Genomic DNA, 18,067 nt, shown 5'->3' on the forward strand with positions numbered 1-18,067 from the left:
TTAATACCTGTGCAATTGCAGCCATTTTGAAAACAGCCATGGCAATGAAGAAGTTTAGCTGGGGGAGAGAGTTTGGGATCCCTCGACAACAGCAATAAATGGAGATCAGGTCATCTGGAGAAGGAATTCCTGTTCAAAAGCAACAGATGGATTAAAACAAATAAAATATAGAGAGCGAAAATAAAATAACATATAAAAGGACACTATTTTCTTAAAAGGTTAGTTAACCTAAAAATGAAAATTCTGTCATCATTTACTCACCCTCATGTTAGTCTAAACCCATAAGACAATAAAGGCATCGTAAAACTAATCCATATGAATCAAGTGGTTTAATCCAAGTCTTGTGAAGATATACAAATGCTTTATATGAACAGATTTAGTTTAGATTTATTCACATATAAACACACATACATAGAGTAAAGCACATACGGTAAACATGAAAACTTGTGTGTGTGTCACGTGTGTGTCAGATGCTAGAACAAACCTCATTGGTTCTGTGTCAAAAACCAATAAGATTTGATCGAGCAAATCTGCTAAGTAGTGGTTTCATTCTTTAGGTTTCATTAAAAAAAAAAAAAAAAAAAAAAAAAAAAAAAAAAGGTCTTAATTTGCATTTCAAAGATTAACCAAAGTAAATGGTGAGTAAATGATGAAATATCCCTTTAACTATACAGAAATAAAAAATAAAAAATAAAAACAAAAAAGGAGATTCTCCACCCTCCACTCCTGTAACACCACCCATTGTGCTGATGACTTTGTAGTGACTGGGCCAATAACGTGGCATGAGGAAGTAGGCCAAGTCTGCTATTGGCTGTCCGGTAGTGGACAGTTCCCAATCCAGCACAGACAGCACACGAGCCTGAAAGGAGATAATAAACCTTTCAGGAGACCCATATGATACCACATGTAAAAGTCTGAAATCTTTCATGGAAGGGACTGAGGTTTTGGTTTGACTGACAGAAACACACTGGTATATCAATTACCCACGTCTTACAAACAATTATGTGGGGGAAAAAAAGAGTTTCAATAAGCTTATTAAGAATGTTCTCCTAAAAGACTTGTGATGTTATAATCGGTGGTTAATTAAAGATTTGCTCTGCCAGTTGGTTTAATATAGGAAAATAGAGTTTCAATAAGCTTATTAAGAATGTTCTGCTAAAATACATGTAATTTTATAATGGGTGGTTAATTAAAGACTTGCTCTGCCAGTTGGTTTTGATTCTTGATCTTCACAATTCTCTCTGTAATAAATCATCCACTGACATAACGGTATACAAGCTTAAAAAATCTTAAGTCTGTAATTAGTACCACTGTAATAATAAAACATTTTCACCTTTTTTTTTGCCAAGATTTGCCAAGATTCTATAGAGGAATTTCCATACCAAAAGAGTCAGTAAAGTCAATTATAATCTTCCAAAAGGTTTCTATTTCAAATAAATTCCGTTATTATTTAATCAGACTTTTAAATTGTATATATATTAGGGGTGTAATGGTTCAACTACTATTTGTATTACAGTTTGTCACATATATATATATATATATATATATATATATATATATATATATATATATATATATATATATATATATATATATATATATATATATATATATATATATATATATATATATGTACACAGTATCTCACAGAAGTGAATACATCCCTCACATTTTCACTTAGCGGTGTACTCACTTTTGTGGCCAGCGGTTTAGACATTAATGGCTGTGTTTTGAGTTATTTTGAGGGGACAGCAAATTTAAACTGTTATACAAGCTGTACAATCACTACACACTACACATCACTGTCACATGAAAAGATATAATAAAATATTTACAAAAATGTGAGGGGTGTACTCACTTCTATGAGATACTATATATATACACACACACATATATATATGGGGAGCCAAACAGGAAACAGTTATAACTCTGAATATATAAATGTAAACTCTGAATATATAAATGTAAATCCTGAATATATAGTTATAAGTCAGAATATGTATTTATAAATCCTGAATATATAGTTATAACTCTGAATTTATAAATATAAATCTGAATATATAGTTATAAGTCTGAATATATAAATGTAAACTTTGAATATATAGTTATAAGTCAGATTATATATTTATAAATCCTGAATATATAGTCATATAACTCTGAATATATAAATGTAAATACTGAATATACAGTCATCAGTCAGAATATATATTTATAAATCCTGAATATATAAATACATATATCAGGGTTCGTACAGATATGGTAAAATGAAATCCCAGGACTTTTCAAGCAGTACTTTTTGGTTTTCAAGGACTACAATCAGAGATCACACTTATAAAACAAGATCTTTATTATCTTTCAAATTCTGAAAAAGGTAAATAGATTACTTAAAATAAACAAATAAAACGGTACAAATAAAGAGCAGCACATGTAATAACTATGGTAGCTTTAACCATTGAATGGATACTACAACAAAGATATTGCTTTCCTTATTCAAACTATTCAAACAAAAAGATTTTTTTGTCATATATTGACCTGAAGAATGAAAGCTGTATCATATACTTGGATATTTATATGAGCAATATCACGCTCATAGCCAAAGTCCAAATTGTGAGATATAAACAAAAAAAAAGTCAGAATTTTGAGATAAAAAGTTGAAATTACATTTATTTTTTTATTTTTTTTAAATTCTGTGGTAGAAACAAGCTTCCATACCTTCACATTCATTGCAGTCACAAAATTCTGGCCAGTTAATAATACATAGGATAACAAAATCACTCTTAATTAGCACCCAAATACGTGAGAACACAATTTACACACCTATAGTGTATGAATAATTGTTGGCAGGAATTTAGCACATTATAGGAATGGAACTTATGAATTTTAGCACAGGATTCGCATATGTAGACAACATGGATTTATATATTCAGGATTTATAAATACATATTCTGACTTATAACTATATATTCAAATTTACATTTATATATTCAGATTTGTAACTATATATTCAGTTACATTTATATATTCAGGTTTATAACTATATATTCAGATTTACATTTATATATTCACAATTTACATTGAATCTTTTTCTGTTTGGCCCCCATAATATATGTATGTGTATTTATATATATGTATATGTATTACAACATTACTCCAGTTTATTGAGGTTTGTGAGCATTTGTTAATGCACAGTTTTGCCACAGCATTTCATTTGGGATGAGGTCTGGACTTCGACTGAGCCATTGCAACACACTGATTATTTTCTTTTTCAGCCATTCTACTGTAGATTTGCTGGTGTTCTTGTGATCAGTGTCCAGATGCATGACCCAATTTTGGCCAAGCTTTAGCTGTTGGATAGATGGCCTCACATTTGACTCTAGAAAACTTTGGTATACAGAGGAGTTCATGGTCAACTCAATGACTGTGAGTTGAGGTGCCAAGGGCCCATGGCTACAAAACAAGTCCAAAATCATCGGCCCTCCAACAGCATGCTTCTCTTTTGGTATGAGGTGTTTGTGCTGATATGCTGTTTTTGGTTTTCACCAAACTTGGCAATGTGCAATTTGGCCAAACATCTCCACTTTGGTCTCATCTCTCCAAAGGACTTTGTTCTAGATGTCTTACTGTTTGTTCAGATGCAACTTTGCAAACCTAAGCCATCCTGCCATGTTTTTTTAGCGAGAAGAGGCTTTCTCCTGGGAACCCTTACAGACATTCCATACTTGTTTCATCTTTTTCTAATTGTATTGTCTTGAACTTTATCATTTAACATGTTAACTGAGGCCTGTAGAGTCTGAGGTATAATTCTTGGGTTGTCTGCAATTTCTCTGAGCATTGCAAGCTCTGATCTTGGACTGAATTTGCTGAGAAGTCCACTCCTGGGAAGACTGGCTGTCTTGAATGTTTTTCACTTGTGAATAATCTATCTCACTATAGAATAATGGGCTTCAAATTGTTTGGAAATGGCCTTGTAACCCTTCTCAGATTGATAGGCAGCAACAATTGTTTCTCTAAAATCATTGCTGATGTATTTCCTCATTGGCTTTGTATTAACACACACCTGAAGTCTCCAGACGCTCAAACTGCCAGAACTTCAGATTTTATAGAGTTGATCACACTTGCTGATGATCAGTTAATCAAAGGCATTTGATTAGCAGTGCCTGATTATTACATACCCTCTTAATTCCTATGTTAACAGTAAGGGTATCCTAACTTTGGCCTAGTTTTTGTTAAATAAATAATGACACGGTGTGATATGGCATGAGTTGTTATTCATCTGAGGTTTTATTTCCCAAATTTTAAGACCTGCTAAGGACCACATGATTTATTATGCCCTGATACAGAAAACCATGGAATTCAATAGGATGTCCTAACTTTTTCACATGACAGTGTGTATATTATTTATATATATATATATATATATCACTAAGATTTTTTATGTTTTTAAAAGAAGTTTCATCTGCTCACCAAGGCTACATTTATTTAATTAATAATACAGTAAAAAACAGTAATATTGTGAAATATTATTACAATTTAAAATAACTGTGTACTATTTAAATATATTTGACAAAGTAATTTATTCCTGTGTGTCAAAAGTGGCAGTAAAGACATTTATAATGTTACAAAAGATTAGATTTCAGATAAACACTGTTCTTTTGAACTTTCTATTCATCAAATAATCCTGGAAAAAAATATTGTACACAAATATTTTGTACAATTGTGAGCAGACGAAACTTCTTTTAAAAAAATTAAAAATCTTAGTGGTTCCAAACTTTTGGACTGTACTGTATATATATACATATATATATATATATATATATATATATATATACAGTACAGTCCAAAAGTTTGGAACCACTAAGATTTTTAATGTTTTTAAAAGAAGTTTCGTCTGCTCACCAAGGCTACATTTATTTAATTAAAAATACAGTAAAAAACAGTAATATTGTGAAATATTATTACAATTTAAAATAACTGTTTTCTATTTGAATATATTTCACAAAGTAATTTATTCCTGTGATGGCAAAGCTGAATTTTCAGCATCGTTACTCCAGTCTTCAGTGTCACATGATCCTTCAGAAATCATTCTAATATGCTGATCTGCTGCTCAAGAAACATTTAATGTGTACAATTGTACAAAATATTTGTGTACAAAATTTTGTTTCAGGATTATTTGATGAATAGAAAGTTCAAAAGAACAGCGTTTATCTGAAATCTAATCTTTTGTAACATTATAAATGTCTTTACTGCCACTTTTGATTGATTTAATGCATCCTTGCTGAATAAAAGTATTCATTTCTTTAATTTATTTTCAAAAAAATAAAAATTCTTACTGACCCCAAACTTTTGAACAGTAGTGTATAATGCTACAGAAGCTTTGTATTTCAGATAAATGCTGTTCTTTTGAACTTTCTATTCATCAAAGAATCCTGAAAAAAAGTACACAACTGTTTTCAACATTGAAAATAATCATAAATGTTTATTGAGCAGCAGATCAGCATATTAGAATGATTTCTGAAGGATCATGTGACACTGAAGACTGGAGTAATGATGCTGAAAATTCAGCTGTGATCACAGGAATAAAATACTTTGTCAAATATATTTAAATAGTACACAGTTATTTTAAATTGTAATAATATTTCACAATATTACTGTTTTTTACTGTATTTTTAATTAAATAAATGTAGCCTTGGTGAGCAGACGAAACTTCTTTTAAAAACATTAAAAATCTTAGTGGTTCCAAACTTTTGGACTGTACTGTGTATATATATATATATATATATATATATATATATATATATATATATATATATATATATATATATATATATATATATATATATATATTATTATATATATATATATATATATATATATATATATATATATATATATATATATATACACACACACTAGGGCTGTAACGATATGCGATATGAAACCGAAATCGCGATACGCAGGTCCACGAACCTGTATCGCGATGTGAGAAGGCAGAATCGCGACACACCCCTTCCAACTCCCAGAGTTATCCTTCCTGTCCAGATCCAATGCTACCACATTTTTAAATTACTATAAGTATTAGGGGTGTAACGATTTATCGTAGATGGTGTGTCTCAATCAGCTCTCTAGTTCAGTAAGTGTTTCGGGCACACATTGAATCTTGCAAGCAGGTTTAAACGTTTCTCATGTCAGTCTCTTGCATGGTCGCGTGAGAAAAGTCGTGGCTTTCTTTCACCGCAGTGCACAGCAACAGCTGTGCTCACAGAAAAGCAAAAGACGCTTGCGATGCTTTGCTTTAAGAAGTTCTGTGGGGCCGTTCACATATTGCGTCTTTTCCGCGTGCAAGTCAGTTATTATTTTCAAATGTACGTTAGGAGATCTGTAACACACAAATAGTTGTTCAGTCTTTCGCCACAGGGCAGCTCTGTGGACATAAGCGTCTAAAGCCCTCACTGGGCAGAGCAGATTTAGTTTTTCCTGATCCGCATTTGTAAAAGGTGGAGGACAGAAGGCCTGCAGTACAATGGGGCCTGGGACATTTGTAGGGACCTTGGGGATGTGCCCAGGTCTAGGATGTAGAAAGGCTTTGACCATTCCAGGTGCAAAATCTAGGCATGAAGGAGCAACCGATAGTGCTTGTAAGTCTCCAATTCTTTTGAGAGATGTTATGGCCAGAAGAAATATGGTCTTTAACGTGAGGAACTTCTCAGACACTTCCTCTAATGGTTCAAAGGGAGCCGCAGCCAACCCTTGCAGCACAATGGCTAGGTCCCAGGGCGGAGTCTTTGTGCGTACAACAGGCCTCAGCCTCTGAGTACCAAGGAGAAAACGTATAACTAAAGGGTTTCTACCCACAGAAACACCCTCTATTTTTGCGCGATAAGCGGAAATCACTGCAATATATACCTTCAATGTAGAAGGTGTTAAACCATCCGAGAACTTTTCTTTAAGAAACTGCAGTACATGACTGATGGAGGAGTGGAACGGATCCACCTGAAGTCAGCTACACCAAGTAGCAAACAGCTTCCACTTATACGCATAAAGTTTTCTCGTGGTCAGAGCTCTGGAGTGGAGAATGGTCTCTACAACCTCGGTTGAGAGACCGGATTCTATGAGCTCGGCCCCCTCAGGGGCCAGGCCCACAGTTTCCATATCTCCGGGTGGGGGTGAATTATTGTGCCGCCCGCTTGAGACAGAAGGTCCTGCCTGATCGGAATCTCCATGGGGGAGCCTTCTAAGAGGGATACTAGATCCGTGAACCATATCCGGGTCGGCCAGAACGGGGCTACCAATATTAGACGGACCCCGTCCCGTTGAACCCTCTCCAGAACTCCGGGGAGCAGAGAGATCGGGGGAAATGCGTACAGACGCAGCCTCGGCCACGTCTGTACCATAGCATCCAACCCCAGAGGGGCTGGATGGGTCAGAGAATACCACAACATGCAATGAGACGTCTCTTTCGAGGCAAATAAGTCGACTTCTGCGCGACCAAAATTCTTCTATATCAGCTCCACCACCTCGGGGTGAAGCCTCCATTCCCCGGGCCTCGGCCCCTGCCTCGACAGGATGTCTGCCCCCACATTTTGATGTCCCGGGATATAAGCTGCTCTCAGAGAGAGAAATTTCCCCTGGGACCATAGGAGGATCTGATGTGATAATTTGCACAGCTGGCGAGACCTCAGACCCACTTGATGGTTGATATAGGAGACCACTGACATGTTGTCTGTGCGAACTAACACATGATGGCCCCTTAGGTCTGGGAGGAAGTATTTGAGTGCTCGAAATACCGCCATCATCTCCAGCTGATTTATATGCCAGGAACGATGATGGTCCCCCCAAAGACCCTGAGCTGAGCGACCACTCATGACCACCCCCCAGCCTGTGAGAGACACATCTGTTGTTAGCATTTTGCAACGACAAGGAGCTCCCAACACAGGACCCTGGGACAGAAACCAGGGTTTCTTCCACACCGCCAAGGCACGAAGGCATCGCCGCGTGACCTTGATTGTGCGAAAAGGATTTCCTCTCGGAGAAAACCCCCTGGTTCTGAGCCACCACTGTAACAGTCTCATGTGCAGCAGACCAAAAGGTATCACGTTGGAAGCAGTTGCCATCAGACCTAACAGTTTCTGATACTGTTTTACAGTGAGTGACTGGCCTAACTTCACCCCTTTCACGGTTGAGAGAATGGAATTCACCCGGGCAGGAGACAGATGTGCCTGCATCGTAGTGGAATCCCAAACTACCCCTAGATAGCTGGTAGTTTGAGCTGGTGGAAGCACACTCTTCTCAACCCTAACCTTCTCATGTGTGACAGAACTACATCTCGATGTTGAACTGCCTGTTGCTCTGATAGAGCTAGAATCAACCAATCGTCGATATAATTCAGCACGCGGATGCCCTGGAGTCTCAGCGGAGCCAGCGCTGCATCCACGCACTTCGTGAAGGTGCGGGGTGAAAGAGATAGGCCGAACGGAAGAACCTTGTATTGGTAAGCTTCGCCCCCGAAAGCGAACCTGAGGAACTTCCAATGTGAAGGATGGATTGACACATGAAAGTAAGCGTCTTTCAGATCTATTGTCACAAACCAATCCTCGGATCTGATCTGTGTGGTGAACTGTCTGAGTGTAAGCATCTTGAACTTGAGCTTTTGAACTGAGCAATTTAACATGAGTAAATCTAGAATAGGACGCAACCCTCCATCCTTCTTCGGAACTATGAAGTAGCGGCTGTAAAACCCTGACTGTTTGCTGGGGGAAGGAACCCTCTCTATAGCTCCCTTTTGCAAAAGTGTCATAACTTCTTGTTCCACAACCAGAGACTGCTGGGGGTCCACCACTGTAGGGAGGACCCCGTTGAACTGGGGCGGGCGAGACCCGAATTGTATTTTGTAACCCTTTTCTATCATTTGCTGTACCCACTGAGAAATACTGGGAAGACATTTCCATTCTTCCAAATATTCTACTAAGGGAACCAGCCTCTCGAGGCTGGCCTCTGGTGTTTTTTGAGCACTTGGCTTGATGCCCTGAAGCGGCGCACCGGCAGGGAGCAGTCGAATCAAGCGCTGACCGGCCCTCCTCAGAGGGTCGGTGGGGACCGCTGCGCCCCGAAACGCACGAGACGGTGGGGTTGGCAGAACGGCCCCCTGAGGGCACTGTAGAGGGATTAATTTTATACGTTTTGCCTCCTGGAACCTCTCGACGACCGATGTAACGGAGTTGCCGAAGAGGCCCCGAGAGGAGACAGGTGCATCCAAAAGAACTGACTTATGTCTTTCTTTTATGTCTGATAAATTGAGCCACAAATGTCTCTCCCTGGCCACCAGGGCTGCCATAGACCGGCCGATGGATTTTGCCGTCTCCTTGGTGGCCCGGAGAGCTAAGTTGGTCGCTTTTCTGAGCTCTTGAATGGATTCAAAAGTTGCCTCGCCACTCTCATCTATCTCCCCCAGCAGGTCAGCTTGATACGCCTGGAGGATAGACATTGTATGCAGGCAAGCGGCTGCCTGACCTGCTGAGGTATAAGCCCTCAGGTTATGGGGCGATGCCTCAGGTCGAGGAGACGCTCGCGAACTATCTCTCGCCTGAGTCAGCATCGTCCCTAAAATCCCCGACGCTGCCCACCAGACCCCTGCGTACAACATCAGCGTTGGTGGGCAACATCGAGGATTTTAGGGACGATGCTGACTCAGGCGAGAGATAGTTCGCGAGCGTCTCCTCGACCTGAGGCATCGCCCCATAACCGTGTTCTTTACCTCCTACTATATTATTATAGAGAGTGGATTGAGCATTATGAACACGAAACTGTGCTGGTCTCTGCCACAACGGCAATCCCCGGGGCTGAGGCTGAGATCGGGCGGGGAGAAAGCGCTCATCTAATGTACTCTTTGAACGCGCTTCTGGTCTTTCTTCTGGCCATTCTATTTTTAGTTTTGCCACCACCCTAGTCAGCACATCTAAAAGCTTCTGATAAGCTGGAGACGAGGCACTGGATCTAGCGGATGAGGGTCGAGATAGGGCAGGACCCGTCTCTAACCCCTCCGCAAGATCCATTTGTGAACCCCAGGAATGAAGTTTCCACTGAGCCTCGGCAGCAGCGGAACCCGATCCCTGGGGAACACCTGCCGCGGCGTCCTCCTTTTTATCAAAGAACGCCGGGCGTGAGCGGAGTACACAGAGCGTTAGCTTTTCACAATGTACACAGACAGCTCCCTCGAGAGCTGCCTGTGCATGCTCCACTCCCAAGCAAGCGACACACATCTCATGTGTATCCCCGCCCGTGATGAAGCGAAGGCAGGGAGGAACACACTTTGAAAAAGTCTGCTTGGTGACTGGTATGCTCTTGTCCTCGGATGAAGAGATATATTGCTGTATATATGAAAGACAGACAACACCAAATAAGACAAACGATAACACAGAGCGCTGCTGAAGACTTCAGAAGCTGGCGTTCTTTGTTCTCAGGGGAGCTTTATAGTTTCCTGGTCCGTGACGTCACCCGCTCTGACGTCCCGTCACACTATTGGTTCGATTTCACGACTGCTTCAAGACGAAACACGCAGAGGCGTTCCCAAAGCGCTTACGCAGCGTCTATGTTCCCATGAAAGGGAACTGAAATATCACATGGTCCTAAGTATTCAGACCCTTTTGCTCAGTACTTAGTAGAAGCACCCTTTTGATCTAATACAGTCATGAGTCTTTTTGGGAAAGATGCAACAAGTTTTTCACACCTGGATTTGGGGATCCTCTGCCATTCCTCCTTGCAGATCCTCTCCAGTTCTGTCAGGTTGGATGGCAGACGTTGGTGGACAGCCATTTTTAGGTCTCTCCAGAGATGCTCAATTGGGTTTAAGTCAGGGCTCTGGCTGGGCCATTCAAGAACAGTCACGGAGTTGTTGTGAAGCCACTCCTTCGTTATTTTAGCTGTGTGCTTAGGGTCATTGTCTTGTTGGAATGTAAACCTTCAGCCCAGTCTGAGGTCCTGAGCACTCTGGAGAAGGTTTTCGTCCAGCATATCCCTGTACTTGGCTGCATTCATCTTTCCCTCAATTGCAACCAGCCGTCCTGTCCCTGCAGCTGAAAACACCCCCACAGCATGATGCTGCCACCACCATGCTTCACTGTTGGGACTGTATTGGACAGGTGATGAGCAGAGCCTGGTTTTCTCTACACATACCGCTTAGAATTAAGGCCAAAAAGTTCTATCTTGGTTTCATCAGACAAGAGAATCTTATTTCTCACCATCTTGGCAAACTCCATGCGGGCTTTCATGTGTCTTGCACTGAGGAGAGGCTTCCGTCGGGCCACTCTGCCATAAAGCCCCGACTGGTGGAGGGCTGCAGTGAAGGTTGACTTTCTACAACTTTCTCCCATCTCCCGACTGCATCTCTGGAGCTCAGCCACAGTGATCTTTGGGTTCTTCTTTACCTCTCTCACCAAGGCTCTTCTCCCCCGATAGCTCAGTTTGGCCGGACGGCCAGCTCTAGGAAGGGTTCTGGTCATCCCAAACGTCTTCCATTTAAAGATTATGGAGGCCACTGTGCTCTTAGGAACCTTAAGTGCAGCAGAAATTTTTTTGTAACCTTGGCCAGATCTGTGTCTTGCCACAATTCTGTCTCTGAGCTCTTCAGGCAGTTCCTCTGACCTCATGATTCTCATTTGCTCTGACATGTACTGTGAGCTGTAAGGTCTTATATAGACAGGTGTGTGGCTTTCCTAATCAAGTCCGAATCAATATAATCAAACACAGCTGGACTCAAATGAAGGTGTAGAACCATCTCAAGGATGTTCAGAAGAAATGGACAGCACCTGAGTTAAATATATGAGTGTCACAGCAAAGGGTCTGAATACTTAGGACCATGTGATATTTCAGTTTTTCTTTTTTAATAAATCTGCAAAAATGTCAACAATTCTGTGTTTTTCTGTCAATATGGGGTGCTATGTGTACATTAATGAGGAAAAAAAAAATGAACTTAAATGATTTTAGCAAATGGCTGCAATATAACAAAGAGTGAAAAATTTAAGGGGGTCTGAATACTTTCCGTACCCACTGTATAAATGTATATGCATCATTATGGCGTTAATAAATTATTTATTTCATTTAATTAAGCCAAAAAAAAAAAAAAATCATCAGAATATGACTTGATACATCGTAGGTATTAGTACCTCTGTAGGGTGGAATATCAGGTTGTCAATTCGGAAATCGCCATGAACAAGGGACACTTCATTGTCATTGGTTGGCAGGCTGTGGCTCAGCCAATCACAGAGTTTATCCATGGCTGGAATCTCTTTGTGGGCAGAGGCTTTGTACTGCTTTGTCCATGTGGACACCTGAAAACAAGAAATAATTTCAAAAATTATTTTGTTGGTGGGTCAAAAGATGACCATAGATTTAGAGAATGATAATAGTCCAAATTTAAAATTTTGATTTCAGATCAATGACTGATAACGTCTTTATCTTACCTGCCTTTCACAATAACCTGATCCCTTCCCGTATCCCAGGAGGCCGAGCGTATTTACGTCCAGAGAGTGAAGTTTGGCTAGAGTCTCCACTGCTGCCACATACAGAGCAGTTCGCTCTGCTGCACTGACCCCTGGGAGCCTCAAGTCCCTGAATATACGTCCCTGATGTGCAGACATACAAAATAACATCATCCCTGTTGTCCCTCCATTCTTAAACCATTCAAAACTACACGGACTGAAAAGGTGGGGTGGAAACAATCATGACTGCCCCCTCCTGGCAGAGTGCATAATTTGAACTGCTTTAGCTAGATATAACTCAGACATGGTAAGGCCTGTCACAATAATCAATATATCGACTTATTGCACAATATATGTATCTGACCTCAATCATTTTTGGTGACGTAATATATCGCCCATTACGTTTACATGATAATGAATGTCACCAACATTTTGCCAACCCCCGCTCTCATCTGCAGTTCCTACACAGAGCAGTCATCGACAGGTGTTTTCCTGACAACTACAGACAGTTTGGAAGAACAAATCCGAATGCTCTCGATTTCAAAGCCGCGATCTATTCCCATGCAAATAAAAATGTCTTTGTTCATACGGACATCTGACTGCTAAGTAGGGTTTGTGTTTTCAGCAGTAGTGCACCCTTACTTTACTGAGAATATTTACCATTTATTCAAGTTTTTTATTTAGGATATTAATTTTTTTTTTATCCTTCATTTCCATGATCTAAATAATTAAATGGTTTTTGTCATTTGAAAGTGTGTAGCCTACTTGCATTATTATGCTGTTATATTATGATTATATATTCAGTGGCATTAAATGGTCTTAAAATGACAATAATGACAATAGACAATCTCAAACATTGTAACGACATAAATTAAATTATCAATCAAGGTAACTTCCATTGGCTACAAGTACCTGTACATGCTCCATGATGTAGAACTCTGTGCCGATGACACGAGTATCTGAGCAGTAAATCACAGGATGAGGAACAGGAAAGCCAACAGAATACAGAGCCTTTTGAACAGCATACTCTCTATCTACCTGCACACACACACACACACACACACACACACACACACACACACAAACAAAAAAAAAAAACAAAAAAAATCACACAATACATGTATTGTTTGACTGACATGATGATATTAATATTATACATCATTACCGTTTTAAATGTTATCATGCTGGGTGATAGTGGGTGATAGATAATGTCAATAACAAGTACAAATTAATTTTTATCTTGTCTTGATAGTTTTGGTATGCAGCAGTTCACTAACTTGCCCACTCATTCTAAAGGGCACATCCTCGATCTCATCTGCTGTTCTGGCATAATTCCTTATAATTGTACTGTTTCTGACTTGTCCATATCAGACCATCTGCTTGTGTCTTTTTGCACCCAATTGACAGTCTTTAAGGTAAATCTGTGTCATTCTATCAAATTTCGGAACATTAAGAACATTGATGTGTCTACTTTTGCTGATGAACTTGCCATCTTCTCCAGCAAAGCTGATTTTTCTGACGCTGATGTACTGGTTTCTTATTATAACAATGGACTAACTGAGATTTTGGATGTTTATGCTCCTGTGAAAACCCGGACTGTTTCTTTTAATCATTCTGCTCCATGGTTTACCCCAGAACTTCGTCAACTTAAAACTAAAGGTCGTAGGTTAGAGCGTCTGCATGCCAAATCTGGTCTCACTGTACATAAACAAATGCATTCTGAACATGTCCAACTTTACATGGATGCACTGTCTAAAGCTAAATCTGACTATTACTCTAATTTAATTGGAGCCAGAGAAAGGAACTCAAGATCTATTTTTTCGGTGGTAAAAAATATTTTACGACCACCGGATTCTCTGCCGTCAGATATGTATTCTACCACACTATGCGACAATTTTATGACTTTCTTTGAGTCTAAGATTAAAAATATTCACCAACAATTACTTGCTAGTAACAGGAGGTTATAATTTCTGCTGTTCAGTTTTCAAGTGTCCCCACACTATGTTTTCTCTACTTTTTTATTACCAACTGATGTGGACATACTGGGTCTCATCCGGGAATCCAAGTCTACTACCTGTTGGCTTGACCCTTTACCAACTCACTTAGTCAAAGCTTGCTTACCATCTTTATCTACATTACTAAAATTATCCACTGTTCACTTGCTTCTGGCTCTGTACCCTTTTCTTTCAAATCTGCTATTATTACTCCAATTCTTAAGAAACCAGGGGCTGATCCATCTAATCTAGATAATTACCGTCCAATTTCTAATTTGCCATTCATCTCTAAAATTCTGGAAAAATGTGTTGCAACACAGGTCCGTGACCATCTTTCCAATAATAAACTGTTTGAGCTTTTTCAATCTGGCAGTTGACTCTGGTTTATTAACCATACTTGTCCTTCTAGACCTGAGTGTGGCCTTTGATACCATCTCGCACAAGATACTCCTTGACAGGTTAGTTTCTATTGGGATCACTGGCACACCCTTGTCCTGGTTTACATCGTATCTCTCTGGTCGCACTCAGTTTGTCCAATTAAAGCACTTCAGATTGAGATCATCTACAGTCACTACTGGTGTTCCTCAGGGTTCTGTTTTGGGCCCGCTTTTATTCATTATCTATCTACTCCCACTTGGTCACATTTTCAGGAAATATGGTATTCACTTTCACTGCTATGCCGATGACACCCAGCTCTACCTGTCTTCCAAACCCTCTGACTCTTTTCCACTGCCTTCTTTGTCCCGTTGTTTAGCTGAAATTAAAGACTGGCTTTCAGCTAACTTTCTTAAGCTTAATGGTAATAAAACCGAGGTCCTACTTGTAGTGACAAAATCCGCTTTGACAAAATCTGACTGTATTTCTCTGTCGATATCGATCAACATCCCATTTATCCCTCTTCATAGGTTAAGAGTCTGGGTGTTATTCTGGATAGCACACTTTCATTTGAAGCCCACATTAATAATATTACACGTACTGCATACTTTCATCTGTGTAATATTAATCGCCTTCGTCTCTCCCTTTCAATTAACAACACTGCAATTCTCATCCATGCACTGGTTACTTCACGTATTGATTACTGCAATGCTCTTCTTACTGGTCTTCCTTCCAAACTTCTCTTTAAACTTCAGCTGGTTCAGAACTCTGCAGCTCGTGTTCTTACTAGAACCCCTTCTACCATGCACATTTCACCAACTCTCCAGCGACTTCACTGGCTACCAGTGAAATATCGAATTGACTTCAAAATCCTGCTTCTCACATTCAAGGCACTTCACAGTCTCGCTCCTCCATATCTTACTGATCTTCTTCATATTTACACCCCTTCACGCACTTTAAGACCCTCAGTCACACTCTCTCTTGTCTTACCACGTATACGCTTAACTACCGTAATATCCGTAATATTGACAGTCTGCATACTTTTTTTTTACACAGGCTTTTTTATGATTTACTACTTATTTTACTGTCTCTATGATGCATGTGTGTTTTAAGTTGTGTTGATATATAATGTATATATATATATATATATATATATATATATGTTATTGCTTGTTTACCTGTAAGGTGACCTTGGGTGTTTTGAAAGGCGCCGTTAATTAAAATGCATTATTATTATTAAAAAATAATGTTTACATTAAGTTCAACAGAAATTAAAGGGAGAGTTCCCAAAAATGAAAATTCTGTCATCATTTACTCCCCCTCAAGTTGTTCCAAACCTGTATAAAATTATTTGTTCTGCTGTACACAAAGGAAGATATTTGGAAGAATGTTTGTAACCAAGGAGATCTCACCCCCCCATTGACTAACATAGTATATTTTTTGCCTACTATGGTAAAACTGTTTTATATTGTGAGGAATAGGAAACCAAGGACTAAAAAAATGACAGCCTTATTTGCTGTGAAATGACAGTCTGAGAATTTAATACTGACACAATTGTAACCATAGCAAAATTGTCAATGGGGGGCGAAACCTGCTTGGTTACAAACATTCTTCCAAATGTCTTCCTTTGTGTACAGCAGAACAAAAAAAAATTACACAGGTTTAGAACAACTTGAGGGGGAGTAAATAATGACAGAATTTTCATTTTTGGGTAGAAATCTGCCTCTTTTAAACAAACAAAAAAACAAAAAACATAATAAAATACAAAAATAAAATACAAATACAAATACAATAAAATACAAAAGATGGATAACTGTTAAGCAACCTGGCATAGAAAAAGTGTAAAGCATTTACTGAAAAAAATGACCAAGAATCAAAACAAGTCTACAGTCTTGCACATTTCACTTAGTATTCTTTGGTTGTGTCTCCCTCTACTGATTGACTTACATACAGTTATGTGTTGCGTTGTCAAGTACAGTCACTGGTGTCAAAGTCCTTTCTACATGTTCACGGCAGCGTTTGAGAGACCCAACTAAGCTGTATTAAACTCACCACTACAATTATTCTATAAATATGCATCAGTTATCCTGCTTTGTCACATTAATATGATACTGAACAGTAGTAACGTTACCTTATGAGCTCCAGGCAGCAGTTCTCCTGGAGGTTTCTTTCTGAGCACATAACGCTTGTCTGCAGTCTCAATGTAAAACGTTGGGTTGGACTGACCAGCTCTATTTAAAACAAAGTAATAAAATAAAATAAAATAAAATAAAATAAAACAATAACAATAACAAACAAAACATGGATTTTGACTGCATAAGGTGCATATAAAGGAGATGTGTTGGGAGATTTCTTACATGTACTGCTGCACAGTTAAGGTGCTGCCTGAAAAGTCAAGTTTCCCTGACAAATATCTTTTCAAGTTATTAGTGTCAAATCGATGTTCTGGACGGACGGCGGTGGTTTGGCGATCCATGTCGACATTAAATGAAATTGAGAAATAAAGTTCACAGTTCAAACTGTTGCGGAAGATTTCAAAATAAAAGTCATCAACTCATCGAGGAAACAAAGATCATAAAAGTCCCATTTTTATGTCATCACATTGAAGCACATCTGCTGAAAAGCGGTACAGGAAACTCTGCTTAGATTTATATTTTATAGGCCCTACTGGGATAAATCTGGGGTAGATATGCCCTGGACCCAGCTACTGTTGTATGAGAGTGATTGTGAAAGCTGTTTTATATTGTGAGGAATAGGAGACCAAGGGCCAAAAAATTGACAACCTTATTGCTGTGAAATGACTGAGAATTTATACTGACACCATTGTAGTAACCAGGGGCGGCGCCAGCCGATTTTGCCGGGGCTTTAGCCCCGGATGTTTTGAGTCAAGCCCCGAATGTAATGACTGTCACTGAGCAAATATGACACTGGACAATAGCCTATGTAAACCCCCGAAATCATAAGTTGCTTTATTTCATTGCGCTTTGGCTTTGCATATACTGCATACAGTATCCGACCATACACCGGCAGCGCTTTCTCTCTCTCCTCTCCGACAGCGCGTTTACGCACACCGCAGTTGTACAGAGCCACGCCTCCTGTCACTCACTCAGAGCAGCGGCAGGCCTCGAGACTCTCTCTCGGTCCAGTGGAAGGGTTTTTGTTATATAACAACCGATATGACAACTTTAGCACATTTATCAGCAATACATTCATTCAGTGTTTCCC

At 39.3% G+C, this 18,067-nt stretch overlaps 1 protein-coding gene across 2 annotated transcripts in view; it reads right to left on the reverse strand.

Moving 5' to 3' along the window:
- acad11 (acyl-CoA dehydrogenase family, member 11) overlaps positions 1 to 17,366 on the reverse strand; it is a 110,162-nt gene extending 92,796 nt beyond the window's left edge. The window contains exons 1-7 of one of the 2 annotated variants that reach the window (XM_048153187.1): positions 17,200 to 17,366; positions 16,974 to 17,073; positions 13,386 to 13,511; positions 12,456 to 12,617; positions 12,159 to 12,323; positions 718 to 859; positions 8 to 129 (exon numbers count right to left, since the gene is read on the reverse strand). In XM_048153187.1, the coding sequence (XP_048009144.1) occupies positions 8 to 129; positions 718 to 859; positions 12,159 to 12,323; positions 12,456 to 12,617; positions 13,386 to 13,511; positions 16,974 to 17,073; positions 17,200 to 17,318 (936 nt within the window). In that variant the 5' untranslated portion in view covers positions 17,319 to 17,366. The remainder of the gene's footprint in view (positions 1 to 7; positions 130 to 717; positions 860 to 12,158; positions 12,324 to 12,455; positions 12,618 to 13,385; positions 13,512 to 16,973; positions 17,074 to 17,199) is intronic. The other variant, XM_048153186.1, reaches the window with a different exon arrangement.
- Between the last annotated feature and the right edge of the window lie 701 nt (positions 17,367 to 18,067).

Source organism: Megalobrama amblycephala, linkage group LG13, assembly GCF_018812025.1.
Source record: "Megalobrama amblycephala isolate DHTTF-2021 linkage group LG13, ASM1881202v1, whole genome shotgun sequence".
Taxonomy (NCBI): domain Eukaryota; kingdom Metazoa; phylum Chordata; class Actinopteri; order Cypriniformes; family Xenocyprididae; genus Megalobrama; species Megalobrama amblycephala.